This window comes from Bactrocera latifrons, unplaced genomic scaffold (assembly GCF_001853355.1).
Source record: "Bactrocera latifrons isolate USDA-ARS-PBARC rearing strain unplaced genomic scaffold, ASM185335v1 scaffold_265, whole genome shotgun sequence".
Lineage (NCBI taxonomy): Eukaryota > Metazoa > Arthropoda > Insecta > Diptera > Tephritidae > Bactrocera > Bactrocera latifrons.
The window spans coordinates 126,502-152,049 of NW_017536241.1; the positions used below are offsets into that span (position 1 = coordinate 126,502).

The 25,548-nt window shown below is 32.7% G+C and overlaps 3 protein-coding genes across 4 annotated transcripts in view; 2 read left to right on the forward strand and 1 right to left on the reverse strand.

Moving 5' to 3' along the window:
- The first annotated feature begins 1,897 nt into the window (after window positions 1-1,897).
- On the forward strand, window positions 1,898-7,732 carry LOC108969766 (uncharacterized protein KIAA1841). The gene is made up of 8 exons (XM_018934686.1): window positions 1,898-2,714; window positions 2,786-3,095; window positions 4,450-4,721; window positions 4,778-5,021; window positions 5,098-5,235; window positions 6,922-7,132; window positions 7,189-7,399; window positions 7,456-7,732. Exons 1-8 carry the CDS (start codon window positions 1,909-1,911, stop codon window positions 7,730-7,732), a joined length of 2,469 nt encoding a protein of 822 aa, XP_018790231.1. The 5' UTR covers window positions 1,898-1,908.
- Window positions 7,733-11,500: 3,768 nt separating this feature from the next.
- Window positions 11,501-18,113, forward strand: LOC108969764 (ubiquitin-conjugating enzyme E2-22 kDa). The gene is made up of 5 exons (XM_018934684.1): window positions 11,501-11,718; window positions 13,972-14,124; window positions 15,620-15,702; window positions 17,701-17,864; window positions 17,920-18,113. Exons 1-5 carry the CDS (start codon window positions 11,656-11,658, stop codon window positions 18,054-18,056), a joined length of 600 nt encoding a protein of 199 aa, XP_018790229.1. The 5' UTR covers window positions 11,501-11,655; the 3' UTR covers window positions 18,057-18,113.
- Window positions 18,114-22,810: 4,697 nt separating this feature from the next.
- Window positions 22,811-25,548, reverse strand: part of LOC108969787 (ribose-phosphate pyrophosphokinase 2) — a 26,165-nt gene continuing 23,427 nt past the window's right edge. The window contains exons 6-8 of one of the 2 annotated variants that reach the window (XM_018934709.1): window positions 24,357-24,555; window positions 23,288-23,422; window positions 22,811-23,233 (exon numbers count right to left, since the gene is read on the reverse strand). In XM_018934709.1, the coding sequence (XP_018790254.1) occupies window positions 23,141-23,233; window positions 23,288-23,422; window positions 24,357-24,555 (427 nt within the window). In that variant the 3' untranslated portion in view covers window positions 22,811-23,140. The remainder of the gene's footprint in view (window positions 23,234-23,287; window positions 23,423-24,356; window positions 24,556-25,548) is intronic. The other variant, XM_018934710.1, reaches the window with a different exon arrangement.

Consider the following 25,548-nt stretch of genomic DNA (forward strand, 5'->3'; position numbering starts at 1 on the left):
CTACATACGGAATAATCTTGTTTTCCTTGTGGTCGTAAAAACTGTTAAAAGGGTCCCAATATGTATTTATAAAAATCGTATATGGTGTTATGTCCAAGCGCGATCCGCCCAAGCTAAAGCGAAGTCGTTTTTGTATGCTAGAAAATAATATGAAGAATGTTTCTCCTTTTTTTCTTTCTCCACCAACAATCCTTTCTACTTAATCCACTTCTAATATTCCGAGGACCTTTCTTACCTTCGTACTGATTACCAACGCTCACCAAAGCTGCCTTCTTGCGAGCTCAACAGCTTTGCAGTTCTTGGCGATTCCGCTGTGAGCAGGCATCCATACCAAGCTAATATCGCTAATAATGCCATACACCTCTTGACAGCCTTAAACGTATAGTCACCGAGGGCCAGCATTGAAGTGTTTGCTATCGGAAAGAATAGATGTAACCTTGAAAGACTCACCGACTTTGCCACACATAAATATTCCTCGTTAATATGTGTGCGGAGAAGATACTTTCAGGAGTAGCGTCGCAATTCAGTGGTCCACGTTATCAGGTTGCAGTCGAAGTGGCTAAGAGTTTCGGCAATCCCCTTTCTGGGTCCGTCTGTACTACATTTATTATATTTATTTTCTATTAAAACTTGAAAGACTAAGCGTTCGTACATATCTACCCTCTTGGATTCATTTGAAATATCCGTTGAACCGGTCAACTAATAACCGAAGGTCAAATTTTTGTTTTCATGCTAAGGAGTTGCAATGAATGTAGTGCGGTTGAAGTAAATGAGGTACAAGTCTCACAATAAAAATTCAAATATGGTGAAATATGTTGGTACAGTATTTATATGCATGTTATTGCCTAGATATACCGTTAATAACACGATTACTAAAACAACGTCGTCACTTTAATCTTCATATAGGTAATCAGTTAAATTCTTCACTTTCGTGCGAAAATCTTAATCGAAAGTTCATTCTGTAGTTATACTGAGTTCAAAACAAGAAAAAACGTTAACTTCAGTTGCACCGAAGCTAAATACCCTTCACAGGTGCATTTCTGTTAGTAATTATCTGTTCAGTTTGTGTGGAAGCTATGTATATGCTATAGTAATCCGATCTGAAAATTTTTTTCGTAGATTATATTATTACCTTAAGCAGTAATCCAAGTAAAATTTCGTGAAGATACCACGTCAAATGTGAAAGATTTCCATACATGAACTTGATTCGGATTGTTCAGTTTGTATGGCAGCTACTATGCTATAGTTAACCGATCTAAATAATTTCTTCGGAGATTACATTGTTGGCTCAGGAAATTATCTATACCAAATTTCGTGAATATATCTTGTCAAATATGTTTTCCATACAAGAACTATAGTTAACCGATTTCAACAATTTCTTCGGAGATTATATTTTTGCTTTAGAAAATAACCTGTACCAACTTTTATTGAAATACATTGTCAAATGTGCAAATTTTCCATACAAGAACTTAATTCCGATCGWTCAGTTTGTATGGCAGCTATATGTTATAGTGGTCCGATATCGGCAGTTTCGACAAATGTGCAGCTTCTTGAAGAGAAAATGACGTTTCCAAAGTTTCAAAACGATATCTTAAAAACTGAGGGACTAGTTCGTATATATACAGACAGACAGACGGACATGGCTAAATCGACTCAGCTCGACTGATCAGTATCATTTATATATATACTTTATAGGGTCTCCGACCCTTCCTTCTGGGTGTTACAAACTTCGTGAAAACCTTAATATACCCTGTAGAGGGTATAATTACGGATAATAACGTGCCATAACTAGGTGCGTATGTATTTATTCTAAGCAAAGTAGTCATCAATCTCCAAGGGAAACAAATATTGTTTATTGCGTCAGTAATGTTTACCGTACCGAATTGATTTAGCTTATAAAGTTAAGTTATGGATTCAGAAAAGGTAGAAAGCCAGTCTTATAAAGAAAAGTTTAAAGAGAAAAATGATTTGTTTAATAATTTACTTCAGCCGAAAACTGAAACTAGTTCACTTGTAGAAGATACCGAAGAAGAAATACAAATTAATAAGTTTTTAGATTTCATAAAAGTTTCTTGTAAAGTAAATAATGTTGTATCAATGCAAACTAATCAACAAAGACATTTGACGTGTAATACATCAGAAAATTATCACTCACATCTCCCGAAAGATGAACTGAATTTTGAAAAAATGGTGGATAAAGAGATATTTGAAGGCATTTTAGGGCAAAGATTTGAAAATAAAATAATGAAACCAAATATTGCACAAGATAGCGAAGTCTCCACAAGCGGAATTGATGATAACAAACTTTCCCAAAGGCGGAGTACTGTGGGATTGGCTATTGGGTCATTTTCTCGGCGTAGTTTCAAGAAATTAGATAGCGGATTAAAAAAGGAAGAAAGTGTGCAAACAAAACTATATAAGAAATTAGACTATGTTATTAATGAAGGAATGGCTGACTCTGTTCTATCCTTTATTTGTCCAATACCGGTACCAGCTTCTTTTCCTAATCAATTAAAACATAAACAAACAAATAAAAAGGAATCGATTAATGCTAGACAAATTCTTTTGGAGAATACAGATTCTGTAAAAGTGAATAATAACGGAAAAATTAATGAAATTGAAAATGTTAATGACAGAAAGGGATTAAATTGTGAAACTTATCCGAACGACGCAAAGCCAATGAGAAAGTTAAAAAATATAGGAGATACAAAAGAGTACGCCAATCAGATACCAATAAATACATTTCAAAAATGTAATATGTTTATTTTAATTTTATATAATTCAGACCTGAGATTGTTATCCATGTATGTGATGAAGTAAAAAATACTACAAAAGATTTTAGCTGCTCACAACGGTTATTGGTGAATAAAATGGGATACTTCGCAGAGGTAACGGCTGGACAAAAGCTCGACGAAATGGACATTTCGGTGCATTGCGATATACAAATATTCGACTGGTTAATAAAATGGATGAAATTAACGGATTTCGTTGAATCATCAGGTTGTAAGAAACCCACAATTGAAGGCTCAGAGGATATGCCACGATTGGATGCTAACAATGTAATTCCTATATTGGTGTCTGCCGGATTTTTGCAAGTAAGATTTATTTGATTTAAAAAAACTATAGTTTTGAAGTAATGCTATGATATATAAAATCAACTTCTATACGTTGGGTTGTTAAATATATACGCCCTGTCCACTTTTGAGGGCATGAAGATTCAAATCTTTTAACTTCCAAAAAATCTTAGTTACCTAGATCAGGAAAATATAAATTGATGGGCTAAATTTAGACAGCAGAGCACTTTAACAAGTACATATGTATGTATCTCTCTCTTTCGAACATCACACGGCAACTATTGATTGCTCGCACAGTTTGTTCCATGTGTCAAACCGCTATAAACTAGAATTCTATATATGTACGTATGTATTAATTGCAGCGGACTCCAGTGTAGTTAGATTAATGAGCCGGGAAAGCATCGAAACGCATTCGCTGTCATTCAAGAAATGAAATTAAACATGCGCTCAGGTCTTCTGAGTTGTGCAGGGTTCAACTTTTTACGTAAAGATAACGAACGAGATAAGGGTGGAGGCCTAGCCTTCATACTGCACTACTCTGTGCAATACCGTTTTATCGAGGGCGAACATTGACCGCAATGATACTACCCTAGCGACTTAATTAACAACGAAGTTCCCATCAGAATTATGGGCAGTTTTAATAGCGCGCCTGATATACCATCGCTAGCGGTGCACATAATAATCTCGACTGAGAAACCCCAAAACTTTAGCTCTGCGAACAATCGCACCGTTGTTAGCGTTAACTTAACTGGATAGAATGTATTGGCATCTTCACTTCACTACTAATTCTAAGGCCGTAAGAGGTCTCATTTTGTAGGTTTGACAACTGATACATCAGTATAAGCGGACGAAATGGATAGGGCACTTTTAAGTATTTCTACCTCTCTGCCGGTGATGACCGGATTGAAATACAATTTGATGACCATGCCTCCATTCTGTTTATACCGGATAGTTAGGTTAGGTTAAGTAAATCTAACAAACGCGTAGATCAGTTTGCTCCTTTACGATACCAGATTGCTAAGTCCAGGAGAAGTAGGCATCGTTTAGGAAGCCTGCGCTTGACGCGAATTTTAATAGACTCTGAGGCCTCACTGTCGACACCTCCTCCAGTTTGTCATACTGTAGGGACCTCAGATGCGGGGTAAGTGCACAAGAAACGCTCCATTGTTTCCCACCTGTCCTGCTCTAGGCATTTCCTGTTGTTCTCACGATCTGACCAGTTAGTATACCGTATAGTACTTCCTCATAGATTTTTTGGTTATGATAATACATAAATAGTAGATTTACTTCTAAACATTTTAGTTATGTATAATATATTAGTATAATATATTAAACTATTCAATTGTAAACTTACGCATTTATTATTAACTTAAAGATGGAGCCTCTAATGGTTGAATGCCTATCGTTTTGTCATGCTCGGTTGTGTGATGTAGTACGTTGCTCTTTAAATCTCTCCTGTTTGAATGATTCAATAATTACACGGTTAGCTGCTATGTTTACCAATTTGGAATTGGAAATGGTGCGAGACAAAAAAGAACGTTTAGTACCACGTTTGTGGATAAAGCTTATTCAAAGTCTTTGTGAGCCTGAACCAGAGGCACTACGAGGGCACTCCTATAGTTTAGCTGGGTTGTTTCGATGTTCAAGGTGGTATTAAATTGATAATCAGTTTATCTTATTTAATTTAAATTTTTATTAAAAAGATGCGGTGAACATCTTACAAACACAATTAAATCTTACATTCCCTGTCAACCTAACAACACACGACTAACCCGATGGGGTCAATTGACGAGTTGTCACGTGCGCGACAACCTCTGGAACATGAATAACTTTATTGCGCAAATATATAAAGAGCATCGGTCATGGCGTAAGGTTTACTGGAAACTTTGGGGTCATTGCCATTTTTTATATTGTTGCATCTGCGAATCACATTTCCCAGTTTACAAGGTATGTAGGTACATACATACATATATATATACAAATATATTTATTTTTTTGTGATATGTTATGCATGGCTTTGCAGATGACGTGGTGTCGTTTTCACCCTTTGAGTCCAAATTATATGGAATCAATTACTGATGATTTTTTAGCCGGACCAGTCGGTCGTTATCCGTGTTGTGGACAAAAAGCATTTCGTTTTGAGACGTTTCCTGAGACCAATGTAAGTCCTACTAAGAATAATACATACATGTATGTATTACAAAACAGGATACAGATTATTAATATTTTAAAACCAAAGGATATGAATTAGCGATGCAAAGAAACTAGTTAAAATAGAGTAAGCACATGATGTTCTCAATTTTAGTTGCTACAGAGTATAATAGTTCTGTTCAACGGTTGTTTGTATCACCTAAAAATAATTGAGATAAATTATAGTTATATATCATATATAAATGATCACCAAGACGCAACGAGTTGAATTCCGAGTGATTGTCTGCCTGCCCGTACGTGCAAGCGATAACTTGCGTAAAAATATCTTAATGAAAGTTGGTACACATGTTCCTTGACAAAAAAGTGCGGATGATAAGAGTAGATAGAACAACAACAACGTCATTAGTCGAAAACGTATAAAATGCCATAACAAAGCACTTAATTAAGTTATAAACCTTTAATTCGGTATAGAGGATTGCAGTAGCAAAGAGAACTTGTGGGCTAAAAATTTTGAAAAAATTGGTATAGTCCCATCCTTTAATCTAACCCACTAAAGCTACTACAGCCAAATTCTCTTAGAGCTAATATTGTAAGAATGCGACAGTGTGAAAATGGATAAAATCGTGCGAAAATGAAATAAATGCGACCAAATCTGTCCAAAACCCCAGATACCTTTATCTTAATATAAATCTGTTTCGATTAAAGTCATCTCTTCTGTAGTACTCATTTTTAGAGCATAATAGAATTGTTGTTATTTATTATATAATACTTCTATGAAGTACAATTAATCTACTGTTCCAATACCATCTGCCATTAGTTTTTCATGATTGGTATCGAATACCTTTTTGGTATTTTCCAAGAATTTTGATAACATCTTCCACTTTTTGTTTTCTCTAAGACTTTCCTGAGATAGTGTTGAACGTATGCATCACCTTTCCGGACAAATTCGCTTGGGTTTTAAGAAATTTCTTCCCGTTTTTTTCCATTTTGAGAATTTTTCCGCAACACTTCTCCTATTTATTGTTTATTTTTAATAATATCAGGGCTTTTTTGTATTTAGCTGAGCTCTTTTTTCCGGCTCGAAGGACCAAATATTTGATTTGTACTCGTAACATGAAATAGTTAAACTCAAATAAGAATCTTTAAGTTCTTACCGCTGGTGGGGGAAAATAAAGCCTTATTTGAGTTGAGAAATTTTTCGTTCTGATTTTATTTTGATATTTTTAAGCCTTATATACTATTATAGGAAACTATCTTAAATAACTAAACATATGTGTATGTGTATATAACTATACAATTTAATAAATGTGTATGTTAATGATATCTGATCTGGGTTTCTAAATTGTAAATTTATAATTTGTGTGCACCCACTCAGTTTCTAAATGTATTTTTATTATTATTGTATGTACATATATTGTATATAAATCCATATGTCTGTTTATGTACATATGTATGTATGTATATTCCATATATTTTAAAATAGATATTTATGTTTAGTGATATTTCGGCAGTAAGCAAATTCAATGATATTTGAACAGATTTCAAAATTTCAGTTGGGCTTTTACCGTCTATATTGGTCAATATGTAAGATATCTTAGTAAAATTAAGTGGATATATAATATCGAATGTACCTAGTTATTAATAAGTTTTGCAAAAGCTTTAAAATAATCTCCCGCTGCTTCTTGTTACTTTTAAGGGATGTCATTTTCGTGAGCATAGCGTTCTTGCAGAGACTGATCGAGAGCGCCAGATTTTGCAAATAATCCAAATTATATCTGACAATTGCATACTTTCTGATCCCCCAAGCGAAAGTTTAAGGAATCCGGAAAAAAATCCTCTTTGGGGGGGAGTGCCACTTACTCCTCAACAATGCAGACAAGGATTGTTACCTGCTTTGGATGTAGGAGGTAAAACTATTTTAATTGATCAATTTTGAAAATATTTCATGATAACGTTTTTAAAGATCTATCATCAAAATCTATTCGACATATGGACCATGATGTTTCAATCAACTACGATTCTTGCAGTGACAGCAGTGGCAGCGAAACAACTTATAACATAGATTGTCAGAGCAAGAAAAATAACACAAAAAATTGTGAAATCGATTTTAGCAGTGACGGCTGCGAATCAGAAAAAGGAGGTTCAGCCTTGACTACAAGAAAATTTAAAAAAAAGTAAGCCTCAGTGTGTAACATTTTTGTATTATTTGTTCATTTTTAAATCTTACAAGACTTAGTTTAAACTCCGGTCGTAATTGGTTTGGAGAACTATCTGCTCGTAGTAATCAAGACCACCAGCGGGAATATGAAGAAAAAGCATTGAAAAACATTGTAATTCAAATAAATAAAAATTATGGATTGGATAAGAGCATTCTTCCATGTGGGTCGGTTGGGGGATTTTATGTGCGTCTAGAAACCGAATGGAAGGATCAGCTAAAACATAGAATTTCCTCAAACCCTATTAGTAGTTCATCAGCGTCTGCTATTGGAAAACACAAATATAAATAACCGACTTTATCTTTAATTTATATTAAATATATTTTCAATATGTTAAGAAATTTATAAGCAATTATCAAAAACCTGTATCAATTTAATTTTTTAACTAACAACTAGCAAAACTGATGATGTATCCTATTTCTGTATCAAGGAGAATGAATTCTAGAGCACAATTGAAGGAAAAATCCTAGAATATTCGATATACTTGTAAAAGAAAATCACAGAAGCGCAAATTTATCACCAGTCCAACAGTGATATATAATATATCCCCTTCTATAACAATTTGCAATATGCTATTCCTGGGAAGCTGTTTATTTCCAACCAACACGAAATAAAATAATAATATTTTTACAATATCACTTTTCTTAATATTTTTTGGGGATGAAAAGAAGTAAGAGTTTGTTAACATTGACTGGTGAAAGTCCACAGGCCAAAGAACACTCCACAAGCCCAAAGAAACTATTAATAAAATAGTTTTATTAATAGTTTATTTGGAAAAAACAACCTCGTAAGGTTGTAGAATTTAAAATTATTTATTAAAATAATAAATATAATAATTTGCTTTTATAAAAGTAAGGCAATAAGCTTTACTTCGTAACATATTTCTTTGTTAAATTACTTACAAATATTGATGTTTTTAAAAGGTTACTTAAAAGTTTGAAAAATATAAGCAATCAAAAAATATACTTATGTAGATTATAATAACTGTCAAAAACGTACATATAATCATGTATAATAGTTGTAGATATTTATATAGTGAAATTAGACGATTTGGTCAAATTGATGAAGGGGTGCGCTGATGTCTACATACATATGTATGCAGATGAATATAACTTACAATTGTGTTTCAATCCTGTCTCCTCGCTAAGGAGAGGTACTTAACAGTAGGCCACGAATCGCTTGCACGGGTGGACAGGTTCAGTAACTTTAATTGCTTAAACACCAAGTTGATACCCCTTAAGCAGGATCAATCTGATGTACTGAGACAGTTGCTGAATTAGGACTGATTTCAAAGATCCTTCGATCACGATATACATACATGGGCAGGTTGTCAGATGTGAGAGTTAGCATAGGCCACTAAATAAAAATTATATTTGAACGGATCTATATTCATATATAAAAGAAAGGTGTGTTAGTTACACCATTTATAACTCAAGAACGGCTGAACCGATTTGGCGGAAAGTTGGTGGGGGGTAGCTTAGAACCACTGTAAGAACATAGGATACTTTATATCTCTTTATGTCAAAATTTAATACAACTCATAGAGACAAAAATTATATTTCAAATCATAAGCATTTGTCAAAATTCATGTTTGTAGGAATCATTTGAATATATGCGTTCAATTTTACACAGATTCTTCCTCAAAAATAATACAATTGCTAAGTATTTGGAATAGTAGAAAAGAATTGCAACCAAATACGCAGTGAAATTGATTGTAACTGGCTCAGTATTCAGTCGTTGAGTATGTATTATACCACGTGAGAACCAGTTCAGTTTCCCAGTGGGAAATGATTTAGCTATGTTTCTAATGTCACACACCAAAAATTCGGTTTTATTACGATTAAAGACTCAAACACTTCTCAGGATCAGTTATTCGTTGTTTTTGTTGGATTATGAACTTGCGAGGCACCCTCTTTGCACAGAGTTTTCGCGTCTTTAAGCTTAGCAAATGTCTTTTCATCGGTGGATTTCCCTGAGCCAAAATTCAACAGTATTTTATTAACACACGAAATGCTTTACGATCCATATTTTTGTAAACTAACATAAGCTACGTAATTAAATAAAGAAGAAAAAGAGGTATAATAGAAAAACATTCGTAAATTTATAACGGCACCGCATGTATTTTGGTACTACATTCTTGGTCCCTTCTGTCACAACCTAAACCTAATAAGTAACGGTAAATACTTAATCTAATATTTATCATTCTTTATGAGAAGTGTATAGTTTCATTGACATAGCTTCATAATCTTGAAGATACCATTTATCATATAATACGAGTACACACTGTTAGTAGATTTAAAAATAATAATAATAATAATAATGTGACAGAAAATTAAGATTATACAAGAATGACGCACAGAGCGGATCAATATAATGTTACATATATGTATTTTCATTACAATACAATTTCATTACAACACAATTTTAAAGTTGTATATCAATCAATTTTATTCTGAATATGGTAAGCTCGAATATTTTATTGTAAATATGCCCAATTTTGGGAGGCTTACTAAGTTTTTGATGGAATGGAATATTAAGGATAATGTTGACTACAATGTTACTTTTCCTCTCTGTCCTAAAAGTAGAAACCTTTTGATCTACCCATTATCAACACTATACCAAACAACTTTTGTGATATGTTATATCTTGCTGGTTTTCCTCTAGTGTTCATTGCTTCAAGCAACCTTTAAAGGAACTTAACGGTTTAAAGTAAAATACTGCAACGGTTTAATGGAACTGCATTCCCGGTAGCCCTAAGCGGGCAAACTCTTCTTCCTCTTCTTTAATTTTTTACTTATATGAGTTAATAACAGTTTGCCACTGACCTTCTTACATATATGATATGAATAGCTTAGCTATCTTCAAGAAAGCTTATGCACTTGTTATTTATGTAGAAGCTCATATGATGTAACAGGGTTTTCATTTACTACTCCGTAGAAGCAAGATTTCTGGAATTACTGCTATGCTATAGCTACCGCTCTCACTATGTCGGGAGACATAGCAGAGCCGTAGCATAACAATGTAAAAGCATGTGATTAACTCTGCTGCGAGTTTTGCTAGGTAAGAAACTACAGCTATATTTTTTTCTCGAAAAGAGATTGATTTCTTCGTATAAATAGAGAGCGCGGTTTTCTCCGCCAAGTTTGTTGAGATGATGAGCTCGCCCGCTCCGCAGCCTCCACCAATACGGTAGGGCCTGAACCCTTCACTGGGGTGGGTCCTCATACCTTAAAGGAGCTGCTCCGCAAGGAAGAAGGAGTGGGCAGGAAAAGGCATTGACAACGAGTGCATGGTATTCGGTATGCCAAGTTACTAATTGGGGGGTACAACCAGAGCAGGTTTAAATCTATAATTAATCTCCCTAGGGATAAAGTCAGACTACTGGTTGCATTTACACCGGCCACAGCAAGCTGAATAGACATTTATTTAACATGGGCCTGTCCTCTTGCTCTAACTGACGGTTTTGCGACAGGGAGCCTGATACACCGGAACACCTGGTAATCGACTACATAGCAGTCTTGGTTTCAGGATAGAAGAAGCTTGGTTTCCTGTCGCCTAGTACTTATGTGCGATACACACGCAAATATTTTATATGTATTTAATATTCACGCTGCTAATATTAATTGAATTCTCCTGGCTGATGGTAAGCCCTTATATCTGTCTATCGCACTCGACGCGGGAAGAGTTCAGCAAGTAGGCTTTTTCAGAGCTGCTATATGGAATATCAGTTCCATCCTCAAGTCCATCCTTCCTCCAGGTGTGCCTTGGTATCTGACTGAGTAGTTTCGGAAGTTGGAGAAGTTTTTTAAGTTGGAGGAATTTTTTCTTTCAATATGGGCTGAATTCGACAGCCGGTAATTGTCAATATATTCTCTTTTCATTCATATTTAGTTATTATTATTTATTTTCAATAAAGTGTATTTAACCAAAAGCTGCCTTTCTGAATAATGTAATAGATTGAGTGTGAAGGTTTATCGACTCTGGCAACGTTAACTTTGAAACCGATAAAAAGTTTACCCAACATTATTATATATGTATATCGATTAAAAACGATTTTGTCTATTTGACATTTCGCCTCACAATTAGCTAAAAATTCAATAAAGGTCAAAATTAACCAAAATTGTAAACTGAGTAAATTTTAAACAGTTCCAAATACGAATATTTTTAGCGCAAAAAAATAGTAAGCCAGGATATATTAAATTTGATACCACAAAATGGCAAACATGGCTGTTTCTCGTATAAAGCGGGAATTCAAAGAAGTTATGAGAAGTGAAGAAGTAAGTATAACATAATATTCAATTCTTTTGAGGAACAATATTAGGATGTTTCTGTTTTATATTGCACATGTTGCGTTAAAAGTAGTATAAGGGAATACAACATCTTAGGATAAGTGCAGCTGTAGTAAATTGGAAACTTGAAATAAAAAAAAAAAATGTTCAAATATACATCGATCATAATAACGTTCCTCAATCAAATATTGCAATGAAAAAGTACCAAAATATTATAAATTTCTTATGTTTAAAATATGAACTATTTTTTTAGGACGATGTCAATGAGATGAGGGTTTAATCGTCCACTACTGGAAATATATTTCGAATAAGTTATGTATCCGCAGAGTGGACGCTCAAAGCCGAGCAGAACGTAACTGTGCGTGTTGCGTAAATGGGAAAAGTGCTCGGCTCGGCTTTAAGGGTACTCTGTAGGTACCATTAGTCAATTTATATTAGGAGTTTTCAAGAATGTGAAGTGAATTTAGATTAGGAAGATTTTGTTATTTTCTTTCGCTGACCTGTTGGAAATGACGTAAATGTACACTTATAATTAAAGCGATGGCTTGGATATCAAACAAATGTGGCTATAACTCGTGCTTTTTCATTAATTTCCATATCTCAGAACTTTTTTATTTAAGTTTTTATTGTTTAGATATAAAAACTTATAAAATAAATGTAGCAGTTAAAATTAGTTATAATTCGATCATACGTACCTTGTTCCTTCATATACCTAAATTTATAACCTTAGTTTTTTGGTTAATTTTATACTCACCTATGAATGCATATCGTGAGCACAAAATATCTAGAAATATGTATTCCAGTACTCCTCAATTATAATACTATCATCGTCCTCCATCATTAATATTCCTAATGTCTCAAACTGTTCTACTTTAATTTTCAACTATGCAATATATTTCTGCTTAAGGGGTGAGAGGCATGAAAAAATTACAGTTTTCAGTATTTTTTTTTTTGCTATTAAATCGTGTTATTTGACAAAAGTAGTAATATGGCATTATTATAGAATGTGTTGACTTGAAGTCACGAAAATTTCAAAAAAAAAATTTAATTTCCAAAATTATAGTTGTTTGTGTTGACCCTGTTCCAAAAAAAGTTACTTATGTGACAACCATAAGCCCTTGGAGATTCATCTAAAATCAATAAAAAAAAGTTTTTTTTATAAATAGATAATCCTGGGCCTGATCGAAAGACTTTTTGTATTTTTTACAAAATTAACAAAATTTCGGCCTCAGGAAATTTTTTTCTAAATTTTTGGGAAAAAACCAACAGTTAATTGGTCTTTAAGAATCGAAATAAAAAAAAATTTCGAAGGTAATCTCCAAAATGGAAACATTTGCCTTCGAAGTTCGAATTTTATGTTATTTCAATCATCATTATTAATTAAAGCATGTAAAATACAAAAACAGTAAAAATATGGACATAAATACCTCTTTCTTCTATTTCAATAATATATAATATCTTTCCGCAACGGCTGGTACTTTTCGATAGATTTTCTATAAATTTTTAAGTCATAGTTGTTTCTTAATTCATATTTTTATGATTACCATACATAATAAATGTTATCAGTTAAATTTTTTATCTACTTTCTTCTATGACTCATAGATGTTTTATTTTTATATTTCTCTTTATTATTTTCCATATGATAAAAGTACTTACTTATTTTTAACCTACATATGTATGTATATCTCATCATTTTTAATTGTGGGTCTAAATTTTACCGTTTTCTTAGTTCCATATACATTTCGACTCAGCGGGTCTTTATTATATGTGCGTAAATATATTCTTACAAAATATATACATAGAGCATTGTTCTTATAACTTTAGTAATAAAAGTTTAATTAACGGAAAAATTGGGCAGTTCTTGCTTTACATATTTATTTTATATATTTGGGGGGCTTGGTCTTATAGATATAGTATGAGATAAATAAGCAATCAATCCCGCAAAAATCGCTAACGTGGCTGCATTGCAAACTAAGAAATCGTGTGAAAAATACTAAAAATGCATTTTTAATAAGAAACACACAAATAATTGATTAGATCATCTTATGTTCTTGTTTTAAAAATAAAACATTAGAAAACCAACTTGTTCATGATAAATAACAAAATCACATAGGAGGAGTAGTCATAACTTTAATTAAATATATGCTTTGACAAATGTTTATAACGTCTATATAATCATATAGCTTTAGCTTGCGATACTAATATTCTATCTAACAAGTTTTTATTTATAACTCATTTCAGATTGTGCAGTGTTCTATAAAAATTGAGCTAATCAATGACAGCTGGACAGAATTGCGAGGAGAAATTGCTGGTCCACCAGACACGCCATATGAGGGTGGCAAATTTGTTTTAGAGATTAAAGTCCCGGAAACATATCCATTTAATCCACCCAAAGTAATTATAAAGATTAAATTCAACAAAATTGATTTTTACATATTAAAAAAATCGAAATGCCCAATATTATGGGAGAGTTAATAATTTCATTTGATTCAAATATCGTGGTGATAAAGATATATATATATTTCCAATATTGAAAAGTAGTCTGCTTTTTGGAGGTTATTGCAAGCTTCTCCTGATAAATGTACTATTCCAAAATAGAGAACATTTTCTCCATCGCTTGGTGCTAAACAAACTGCTTTCTGATCCTAACTACCTTCATATCCTTTATTAAATATGATTGTTAGAAAGATTAATGAAACGACACGGTCCGGAAGAAGCTACTCATTTATCGGTACTGCCGAGATCGGACAACTGTTGTTTATAGCTCCCGTACAAACTAATCGATCAAACGCAACTAATTAGAGAACATTTTCTAAATCGTGTAGTGCTAAACAAACTGCTTTCTAATCCTAACTACCTTTATATCCTTTATTAAATATGATTGTTAGAAAGATTAATGAAACGACACCTTTGGCATCCTTAACTTTCAATAAAAGTCTCGCAGAAAATTTGGGATCTTTTATAAACAGACTAAATTTCGCTTTTATATTTTTAAAAGTTTTTCGATGATTTTATGATAGTCTTTTACCACTTTTTTCATATTACACTAAACATAAAAATATAATATGTACATTACAACACTGTTGAAAAATATAAACTGCTTGCAGTATGGCACATTTATTGCTACTTTGGTATACACATGGAGTTAGATTTAGTCAGAAACAAAAAGAAATTACAATTAAAAAAAAATTTGCTGATATAAATATTATTCTGTTTTATAAAAGTAAAAGCTTAGTATCATTAAGTACTGTTTTGAATTGTCGTTTGATCCTATATTTGAAAAACAATAATAATAATTTTGCGACCATCATTAAAAAACCAAAAGTTAGTTAATAGTATGAAAATAATCAAAATAATGAAATACCTGTCTCTTATACACATCTAGATGTGTATAAGAGACAGGTATCATTAAGTACTGTTTTGAATTGTCGTTTGATCCTATATTTGAAAAACAATAATAATAATTTTGCGACCATCATTAAAAAACCAAAAGTTAGTTAATAGTATGAAAATAATCAAAATAATGAAATACTTTGCTAATAATCGAATACCCCCCATGAGTACTTACCGAATATGCTTTTAATTGTCAGAGAGATATTGTACTTTGAATAAAATAAATAAAATATTGATTTTTTTTAAACTCTTGACTACTCCTAAACCTTATATGAGCAAAGATTTGTAGATACTCTCTCTGTTGAACATTTGCCCCTTTTTACTGTCATTTCAATAAGTACCTAAACCGCTTGTTCGTAATATCGTTAGGTTGTGTGAGTGTTAGTTACAAATTTTATAAATACAATTATGTAAAGCACATTATTATTATTAAATTATTTTCTTTTCATCTCCTTTTTGTACGTCTTTTTGACTATCTTTTCCTATCAATTTTTAGGTCCGTTTTATAACAAAAATCTGGCATCCCAATATATCCTCGGTTACTGGTGCAATTTGCTTGGATATTTTGAAAGACAATTGGTTAGTATGAAATAGTTTATAAAAAAAATACTTAAAATATGCGATTTAACGAGTGCATAAGTCACATGTTATAATATTGACAGTGAGTAATTTAGTATCTAATTATAACTTAGATATAAATTATACTTTGCTCAATAGAATTCTCGCGGCTCGAGGTGGGTTTTTAAAACCCCTACCAAAATAACCCTAAGTAATTGATGTTATATAGTATAATATCTCAAGACAAACGCTCAGAACAAAGTGCGACATTTGATCGTCTTAGCTCCGAATTTTATATTATATTTATGAATCAGAACTCTCGGCAATACGAATCAAATTTTAGCTTTTAACACAAAACATTAGCAGTTGTTTCGTCTTCAAAACTAACCTTAGATTAGATTAGATTAAACCACGAGTTAATACAGCAAGCCTATTATACTTACTAGTGCAGGTGTGGTAACCGCTAGACGGCTTAACACTTAAAAATTGTTTATTTCATATTACTTTCATCCTTTGTTATAGGAGTGCAAGATGATGTCACTATCGCAGGAGTAATAGTAAAAGTTTTCCTATCGTGTAGTACACTCTCGTAGACGCTTACTGTCAAGTTTCAGCCAAACTCTAAAGGGCAGCAGCTCCTACACCTCCTTTTGATAGAAATAAAGCTTAATATTATTTGAAATACGCATTTGTAGAGTATTTAAGAAGGTCAATATTTTTTTGAAGAATTATTTCGTTACTCCATAAATATTTCATAATAATGTGATTTGCAAATAATATTTACTTCGTTTCGTGTTGCTGCGAAATATTTTTAAAGAAATTAAAAGCTTGTATTAATAGCATTAAACTAATAATTGTGCCTAAAGGTGGTTTTCTTATAAGTTAATTGTTTTTAGGAAACACATTTTTAGATCTATCAAAATTATCAATACTATTTAGCAATCTAATAATTTCACCACAAACGTTCAAATATATTTATATGTAATCTTAACTTAATGGGTTTATATTTAAATGAAAGCTACTGTTTATTTATGTTTCGCGTTGCACAAAATCAACGTACTTTTAATCGTTATTCCAACGTAGAAACAGCGAAAGTATCAATTGCTTTCTGAACTGATTGTGTATGTGAGCACGAAAGTAAAGGCACTCAGTGAAAACTTGCAGTCTGATGTTTGATAAAGCAGTTTTGTACTTCAACTTAGTCCTGCCAAAAGTTCTGTTATAAATTTTTGTATGTAATTGGCTGTTATAAAAATAAATCCGCAATAATTTTTTTATTAAAGTTTATTTTATTTAATAATACATATACTTAACGAAAGATGTTCAAAATTGTATTCAAAATGGTAAAGGATTGATCGATCAATAGCAGCACGCAAACCACAAACTAGTCCGGTTAATTCAAATCTGGACTTGGAAATCCAAAACGATCCATTCAAAGACATCATTACAGCAACCAGAAATGTCACGGTAGGATTTTATGTGGATATCATGTCGAATAAGTCTTCACCCTGATCTGGTCGATATATCAATTTCCGTTGAGTTAATTTCATTACAAAATATGAAATAGTAGCCAAAGTCAGTAGACCGGCTACTACGTACGCGCCAGTTGCATTACACTATAGACTTAGCGGATAAATTGAATATTTCCACACACACTTACCACAGCCTATACCACTTACGTACATATTTTCCTGAAACTAAAAAAAATTACACACATATTTATATAGTATTCTGAAGTGTTGAAACGACCCGTATATATTTTGCAAATGTGCATTTACGGACTAATCCAAAAGTTCAAACCGATCAAATGAATCGACTAAGTTATTCATCTAGTTCACATTTAGGGTATAAATTCATTACAGCTTGGCCGAAACGAATATTGGCCTCAAGAAATGCTTAGCTGTTCTTTCCAAAAGCTATACATAACATATGTATGTTTAAGGAAATGTTTATGTTTATGTTTAATATAAATCGTTAAACTTAACATTAAAAGTGTTTGTGTTTGTCAAATTTTTATAGGGCCGCTGCAATGACCTTACGTACGGTTTTACTCTCACTTCAAGCATTGTTGGCTGCTGCCGAACCTGATGATCCACAAGACGCAGTAGTAGCGTATCAATATAAAGACAAATACCAGTTGTTTCTTATGACAGCTAAGCATTGGACAAATATATATGCTGGAGGTAAATAATATATATAAATTTGACTACTATATACAAGGTATGTTTTAAATTAAAGGACCCCACAAATTTACTGAGTGTGATTCGAAAATTCAACGCCTAAAAGATATGGGAATTGATGAACATGATGCGCGGGCCGTTTTGTCGAAAGAAAACTGGGATTTGGAAAAGGCAACAGAGAACTTGTTTAGTTAGCTTCCTCTTTATTTATAAAAACACATATTTTATGGAAATAAGAATTTATCAAAAATATTGTTTAGCGTGGTTTGATATTTATTTAAAAATAATTAATCGTATTTTTGAAAACTTTCACATTATAGTTATTTATTTACTTAAATCTGAATTTGTCGTGTTAAACACGAATTTAAATTATTATTAATCATTTGGAAATGTTGTAATAGTTAGGGAGACAAAGTCATTCACATGAAACTGACAACATACATATGTATGTATCTATGTCATGATTTTAAAATTTAATTCTGAATTTCTCCTATAACTGAAATTTATCAAAAATTAATTAATTGAAACCTCTTACGAATTTTTAATATATTTTCTTTATTGATTACGAACGCTAATTTTATCAACCGTTAATTGTTGGATTATGTTACTATTTTATACTCTCGCTACTTTTGGCTACTGAGTATTATAGCGTTGTGCACTTAACGGTTGTTTATATCACCTAAAACTAATCGTGATAAATATGGAGCATATGTTCTCTGACACCTGAGGGAGGTTGGTATTACAGATAGGGGTAATGGGACCATTCCCACGCCCACAAAATGTCGTTACACGAAACCCGGTAAAGGTTAAAAACCCAGCTTCCGAATTAAGAAACCTTATTTGAAAGATCGCTGTAGGTTGAACACCCTTAATTGGTTTAATGTATACAACGTATATCATATATGTATATAGACTTGTATATCGCACAAACCATTATAACTGTTTCAACCCAATTTTCTTACGGCAAATCATTTTGACTTTGTAACCACGCTTACTCCCCATATAAAGGTTATATTGAAACGGACTTAAAATGTGATAACTTATTAAATAAGTATGCCATAGACATTATATTTCACAATTAAGATATAAATATATAACGGATGGATTTTCAAATTTACTTTATTCCATATACATAAATATGAATACATATACATATACATAATCGAAACCGAATTCGATACGTAAACAATTTTCGATCGAACATCATGCTATCATTGATACCATCGATAAACTACTTTATCATAAGCCAACTGTATTATCGACATCGAAATAGAAAGAATTTTGCATCGCGATTTTTCATAAGCATGTTTAGAACTTCTGAAATAGTTTCCTCTATCTCTTTTTGAATAGTTATTTTGTTCATTTTGTATATTGTATATTGCAATAGTTTAAATTGCTTGGTCAGGCAATAAATTGCATCAATTGGTCTCTTTTTCCTGGGACTTTTAGCTGGAATATCATCCGAAATATTCGTTACATTTACTGGACAGCATCCAAAATTTTGAATTCCTTTTAAACCTTCCATTAATTTATATATATCGCTGATCTCCTTTTCGAGTGGACTTAACGTTACAGAGCTGAAATACTCCCTATTCTGGAATTTTTTTTTATATTTTCAACTGCAAACTTCAAATCGGTCTTTTTCCATCTGTATGAAATCCTTTAAATATGGAAGTACCTTAATTTTTATTGGATATATATTTTTTTGAATTTCCTGTTGACTTTATAACGGTTAGTATGTAAAATGTAATGAAATTCAGAGAGAATCTCTTAATTGCGCCTAAAACTTTTTCGGTAATATGGCAAAATTGAATAAAGTCTGGTGATTCTAACCATAAACTTGACGTACCCAATATAAGAATATCAAATATCCGGTGGGCTTTAAGCCTATTGAACATTTTTCAATACAAAAGTTATTAAAGATAGTTCCAAATAAAGAAATATTATATTTTATATATAACAAAAAAAAAGAAAAAAACGTTAACTGCGATTGCACCGAGGCTAAATACCCTTCACAGGTGCATTTCTGTTAGTAACTATGTGTTTAGTTTGTATGCAAGCTATATGCTAATAATAATTCGTTCTAAAAAATTTTTTTTGAGATTATATTGTTACCTTAAGTAGTAATCCATGCCAAATTTCGTGAAGATACCACGTCAAATGCGAAAGTTTTCCATACAAGCCCTTGATTCCGATCGTTCGGTTTGTATGGCAGCTATATGGTATAGTAATCCGATCTGAATAATTTCTTCTGATATTACATTATTTCTATAAACAATAACTCATACCAAATTTCGTGAAGATATATCGTCAAATGAGGAAGTTTCCATGCAAGCGTTCGATTCCGATCATTCCGATTGTATGGCAGATATATGCTACAGTTAATCGATCTGAACAATTTCTTCTTCTTACATTGTTGCCTTAGAAAATAATCTATACCAATTTTCGTGAATATATCTTGTCAAATGTGAAAGTTTTCCATACAAGAACTTGATTCCGATCGTTCAGTTTGTATGGCAGCTATATGTTATAGTGGTCCGATATCGGAATTTTCGAAAAAAGAGCAGTTTCTTGAAAAGAAAATTACGTTTGCAAAATTTCAAAACGGTATCTTAAAAACTGGGACTAGTTCGTATATATACAGACAGACGGACGCACGGACAGACGAACATGGCTAAATCGACTCAGTTCGACAAACTGATCATTAGCTCAGGAAGCACCTGTCCAACATGGGCATGGTCTCCTGTGCTAACTGCCGATTCTGCGACCTGGARCAGGAAACACCAGCACACCTAATCCTGGATTGCTCAGCAATCTGTGGAAAAAAGCTTAAGGCCCTGGATTCTGCGTACATCAGCAGGGATCACATCACCTCACTAGCGCCCGGCAAACTCCTAGAACTATTCAGGCTGCTGGGGCTCTGGGAGGTCATGTGATATAGGAGAGGGCACAATAGACCTTAGGTCGCGGTGCATTACCTCAATTATTCTATCTTTCTATCTAACTGATCATTTATATATATACTTTATAGGGTCTCCGACCCTGCCTTCTGGGTGTTAAAAACTTCGTAACAAACTTAATATACCCTATTCAGGGTATAAAAATGAAACGCCTTTTTTGTATGTCCGCGCATTACTCCCGAACCACAGCACGGAAAGACGTGAAAATGTTTATGGGCATTCCTTTACTTCTGGAGGAGGTCCTAACGGCGTCCTTTTTTTAAATCACCCTCTATTTCGCAATTTATATATTATATATATTTATAACTCAAGAACGGCTGAATCGATTTTGCTGAAAATTGGTGATCGATGGTACAGTGTTTCTTTTTTTACATACACATATACATACATGAATTATAGTGATAGTTGTAACTGAATAACAAAAGGTTGAATCCTAATTTGGGATGAGTGCATAATATCTGAGAAATATTCCTGAAGAATTGCACAGAACAATGCAATATTTAAAAGGAACGATTAAATCTGTGTTTTCTTAAGTGTAGAAGTTCACGCAAGTGAGGAAATTTCTCTGATCGCCATTCACTTGGCAGTAGCCAGAAACGATTATTTTACATATGGCTCAGGCAGGTTAACTCAATTCAGCGCATTTTTCTTCATGTTCGATGCTCCGTTGGTAAATGGCAAAATATATTGTGGTTAGATGAATGCAAAATGGATTATTTGAATATTTGAAAACTTTGGCCGGCGTCCGTGTTCCCCTAATACGGAATATAATCTCTGACATAGAACAAAAACCTTTAGACATGGCGGGTCTAAAATCGTGGTAGGGGGTAGTTATGAAGACATCATGGAAAATGATAATGTTATCATATACCTGATGGAATATAATGTTTATCTGGTTATAGCAACAAGATAATGACAAAAAACATATCAAGCACGCAAAGAAGTAGTGCAGAATACATGGAGTTGAAGTTATGCCTCAGTGTGCTCAGTCTCTTGTCATCAACCCTCATTCACTCAGGACCAATAAATTGTTGGTGCCAGAAAACCAACCAATTTAAGTGTTTTGTGTGTTAAGGTTTTGCAAAGATTATCAATTGAAATATATGAACTATGAATATATTAATGCATCATTAGTGAATATGTTGAGAAAAAATTGTTAGCCAATTCAAATATTCGTTTTGTTAATGCGGTCACTATAATTTTTTGGTGGACAACTATTTAACACATTGTTACGGTGCGCTGGATCATGTCAAAAGTTGAACATTGCCATTTTCGTGATTGTTCGGCTATTTGATTCGGTTCTGACTCATTTCAATAATAGATCTTCACTAAGTTGATTTTTTTTCCAAGAAATGGGACGCGTAATTTTTCATTTATTGTTATTCCGCGGACTTGGGTAAGTATAATGTGTGTATTTCGTGTTTCTTTTGAAGGTCTATTTCAACTAATTAATTTAAGCTTAATTTATATCAAAAATTGTATAATAATAGATAAAAAACAAGAACGATGATAAATAAAACAATTGTTTTATTCCACAAAGACAAGGGTGGCAACGCTATTAATAGTCAAAAACCTATAATTGGTGGTGTAGTGTAAGTAGAGTAGATATTGGACTAAACAAAGTAGTTTGTGGGTGGCCCTATAACATCGCAATATTAATGTAACTATGTTGTTTTCCATGTTTGGACCATTTCGGTTTTTACTATTGGTTACAACGTAATGTGGTCCTGTCCTGTTTTGCAGGAGCTCGTAAACTATTGAACTGATTACAGTAAAATTTAGCGTAGTGTCTGTCCGGTTGATCCCAATTAAAAGATAGCTTAGTTTGTACTCAATTATGTTGAAAGGCAAATTATTTCATAATTATATTAAAAAAAGTATAATGTTGACAAATATATTGATTGCTAAATTTTTTCAAAATTAAATTAAAGTACAATCCATTGGATTCTCATATCGGCAATAAAAAAAAATAGGAAAATATAGTTCATGTTTGTTAATTATACTTTTTATTTAAGTCGATTGGTATACAACTCAATAGGAATTAACAAAATCTGAGTGAATATTGGAGAACTATTTTAAAGATTTAAGGTATTTTATATATATTATGCAAAACTAAGATTTGAGTGGTTGGGGTTCCTAACAAGTTATATTATTTTTGGTAATAAATTTAACAAGTGTTCACATTATATTTCTTCTAAATAGTTTTGGATAAAATGATAGTTTTAACTACAATATGCTTCCAAATAAAACTAATCTGCAACGAAAAGCATATGCGAGTAACGGTAACTGATATTTGCACGATATTTCCATAATTAGGTATTAATACGGAACATTTGAAAAGAGATATGAAACACTTTCTCCATTATGTGTTCTTCTAACAGCTTCGGCAAACATCATCGAAACATCGATGCACTAAAAAAGTAAAAAGTTAGCTGGTACATGTATATATACAAATATTAATCACACCTGAATTTTCGGACAGTCCCTCATATGGCCATCTTGCGGTATTGTATTCGTAACAACGACAGCCTCGAAGCAAGCGTTGTTAATACGGGAAATCGCCGGACCCGAAAATATACCATGAGTTAAAATGGCATAAACCTGTAAATATAATAATTACTTATTTAAAAAATCGATATGAAAATAATTCGGAGTAAGAATTAAAAACATCTTAACTTTCAAAATAGGTTATGTATGATCTATTACATTTGGTAATCAAAAGGAAATAATTTCCTGAGTATTATTCGGTTCCAACTCTTCCTAATCAGAGAGTAAAACATTTTTTAATGTGTAAGATCTAAAAAATATCAATCAATGTGTTTGATTACGTATAATAGAAACTGGGTGTTACTTAGCCGCCATATAACTAATGTAAAGAAAGGCCCCGTATAACTAACAAGCCTTATGTACCTGAAGCAACTTCTCTGCTTTAATCCTTGCAACTTGCAAGAGTATGAAATATTGCATTACACTCGAACTTAGCGCTTTCGTACTTGTTCCTCTTTAGTTTATTACTTTTCGAAGAAGATAGCGTAAAAATATACGGCAAAATAAACAAGAAAAGTTACCTTCGGTTGTATCGAAACTATCATACCCTCCACAAATAATAAAGTTTAATCATATACACGAATTTGATGTTGATCTGATGTATGACAGCTATATGTTAATGTTAAAGAGGTTCGATCTGCTTTAAGCAATAATACATGTCGGATTTCGTAAAGTTCCTAAGTATCCTGTCAAAAAAATAATAAATAAAATCTCCATTCCAGCTGTAAAAGTTTGTCTATTTACATGTTTAGTATGCCTTGAATAAATTAATTTTGGTAAAAAAAAAGTAATAGACTAAAATGTAGTTTATCCAAATTTTTCGGCTGTCGTTTATTTCCCTTCCACTCGTTGTAATTTCAGCATTCAGCATAAGCATACAGATTGGTTATTAAAGTATGATAAACAGAAACGACGTACATGATCTATAGACTACTACTGTTAAATAAAAGGCATTCAATAATAATTTGAACAAAAAATTCCTATTTACCTTGAGTGCACCAGCCTCAACCAACCGGTCAGCAGCATGTACAATAGTACCACAAGTGTCCGCCATATCGTCTACTAAAATAGCAATTTTGTCTTTCACATCTCCGACAAGGACCATGGAAGCTACTTCGTTCGCCTTTTTTCTTTCTTTATGAATAAGAGCAAACTCAACATTCAGTCGGTCCGCAATAGATGTCACACTGAAAATTGACAATTGAATTTTGACTAAGTATTTAAAATATTACTACATAATCTGATTGATGCTTATTTTTTTAATTATTAATTCCGTTATTTAAGGGTTATATCGTCCAACTCTCAAATTCGAAATTTTGGACTAAAAACTAGACATTGAAATTAAAAAATTAAAAAAATTGTGTTAAAAATCATTTATTATTGTTTTTTTTTTTATATTGCCATGTAACGTAGCTTGAAAAGCAACATTTTATGGTTTCTTCCGGTGCGTAAATGTGCAGAGAACACGCCACGTATAACTGGCCATGTAGAAAACATGCCATTTCCAGATTTATGTCACATCCTTCTAGCGAATATCCTTGTTCCTGCTGATTGTCATCGTAAATACAATTTTCACTGGAAAATGAATACGTTCGAACCGAAATGGCAAATCGTTGGAACTCGAAGGAATTCGTAGGATCAAGCATTCTGTCCCTTGTATTTGATGCGGCACAATCAGTAGGGTTCCATTACAAAACTTCGGCCCATTAGGATTGCGAAACGTAATAATAATGGATCCAACTTTGAGACGTAAATAATGCGGCGGCATACCAAGCATCTCCAAAGATTTTAGAAATTCCCCTGCAAAAATTATTTGAAATTTATTGACAAAAGGCAGGTGGTATTGGTATCAAACCACAGAAAGTACCGAATGTCTTCGGCACTACAATTTTTGTTCGTATCCCATAATTGAAGCGGATTTGAAGGCTGATTATCGATATGATCACCGCGAAAAGTGTGCGAACTTCAATGGCATGCGAAGTAGCTATCGATTTGTCCGTCGTTTGATTCCATTGATTATCATGTTCCAGCAATTGTAAACCGTACCATTCACAGTACGCAATGACTCAAATGAAATTGAATCCGAAAAAAATATAAGGTTTTTTTTTATTTCTAAACCTTCCATAGGATTACTAACAAACAAACACTTAATAAAAGGGCTTTTTTAGGAATTTTTCGGC

Coding starts and splice junctions, on each gene's coding strand:
- LOC108969766 (XM_018934686.1), top strand. CDS start 1,909: ATGGATTCAGAAAAGGTAGAAAGCCAGTCTTATAAAGAAAAGTTTAAA. Junction 5,236..6,921: donor AGACGTTTCCTGAGACCAAT/GTAAGTCCTACT, acceptor GTTACTTTTAAG/GGATGTCATTTTCGTGAGCA. Junction 7,400..7,455: donor ACAAGAAAATTTAAAAAAAA/GTAAGCCTCAGT, acceptor AAATCTTACAAG/ACTTAGTTTAAACTCCGGTC.
- LOC108969764 (XM_018934684.1), top strand. CDS start 11,656: ATGGCAAACATGGCTGTTTCTCGTATAAAGCGGGAATTCAAAGAAGTT. Junction 14,125..15,619: donor ATCCATTTAATCCACCCAAA/GTAATTATAAAG, acceptor ATCAATTTTTAG/GTCCGTTTTATAACAAAAAT. Junction 17,865..17,919: donor GACAAATATATATGCTGGAG/GTAAATAATATA, acceptor TTTAAATTAAAG/GACCCCACAAATTTACTGAG.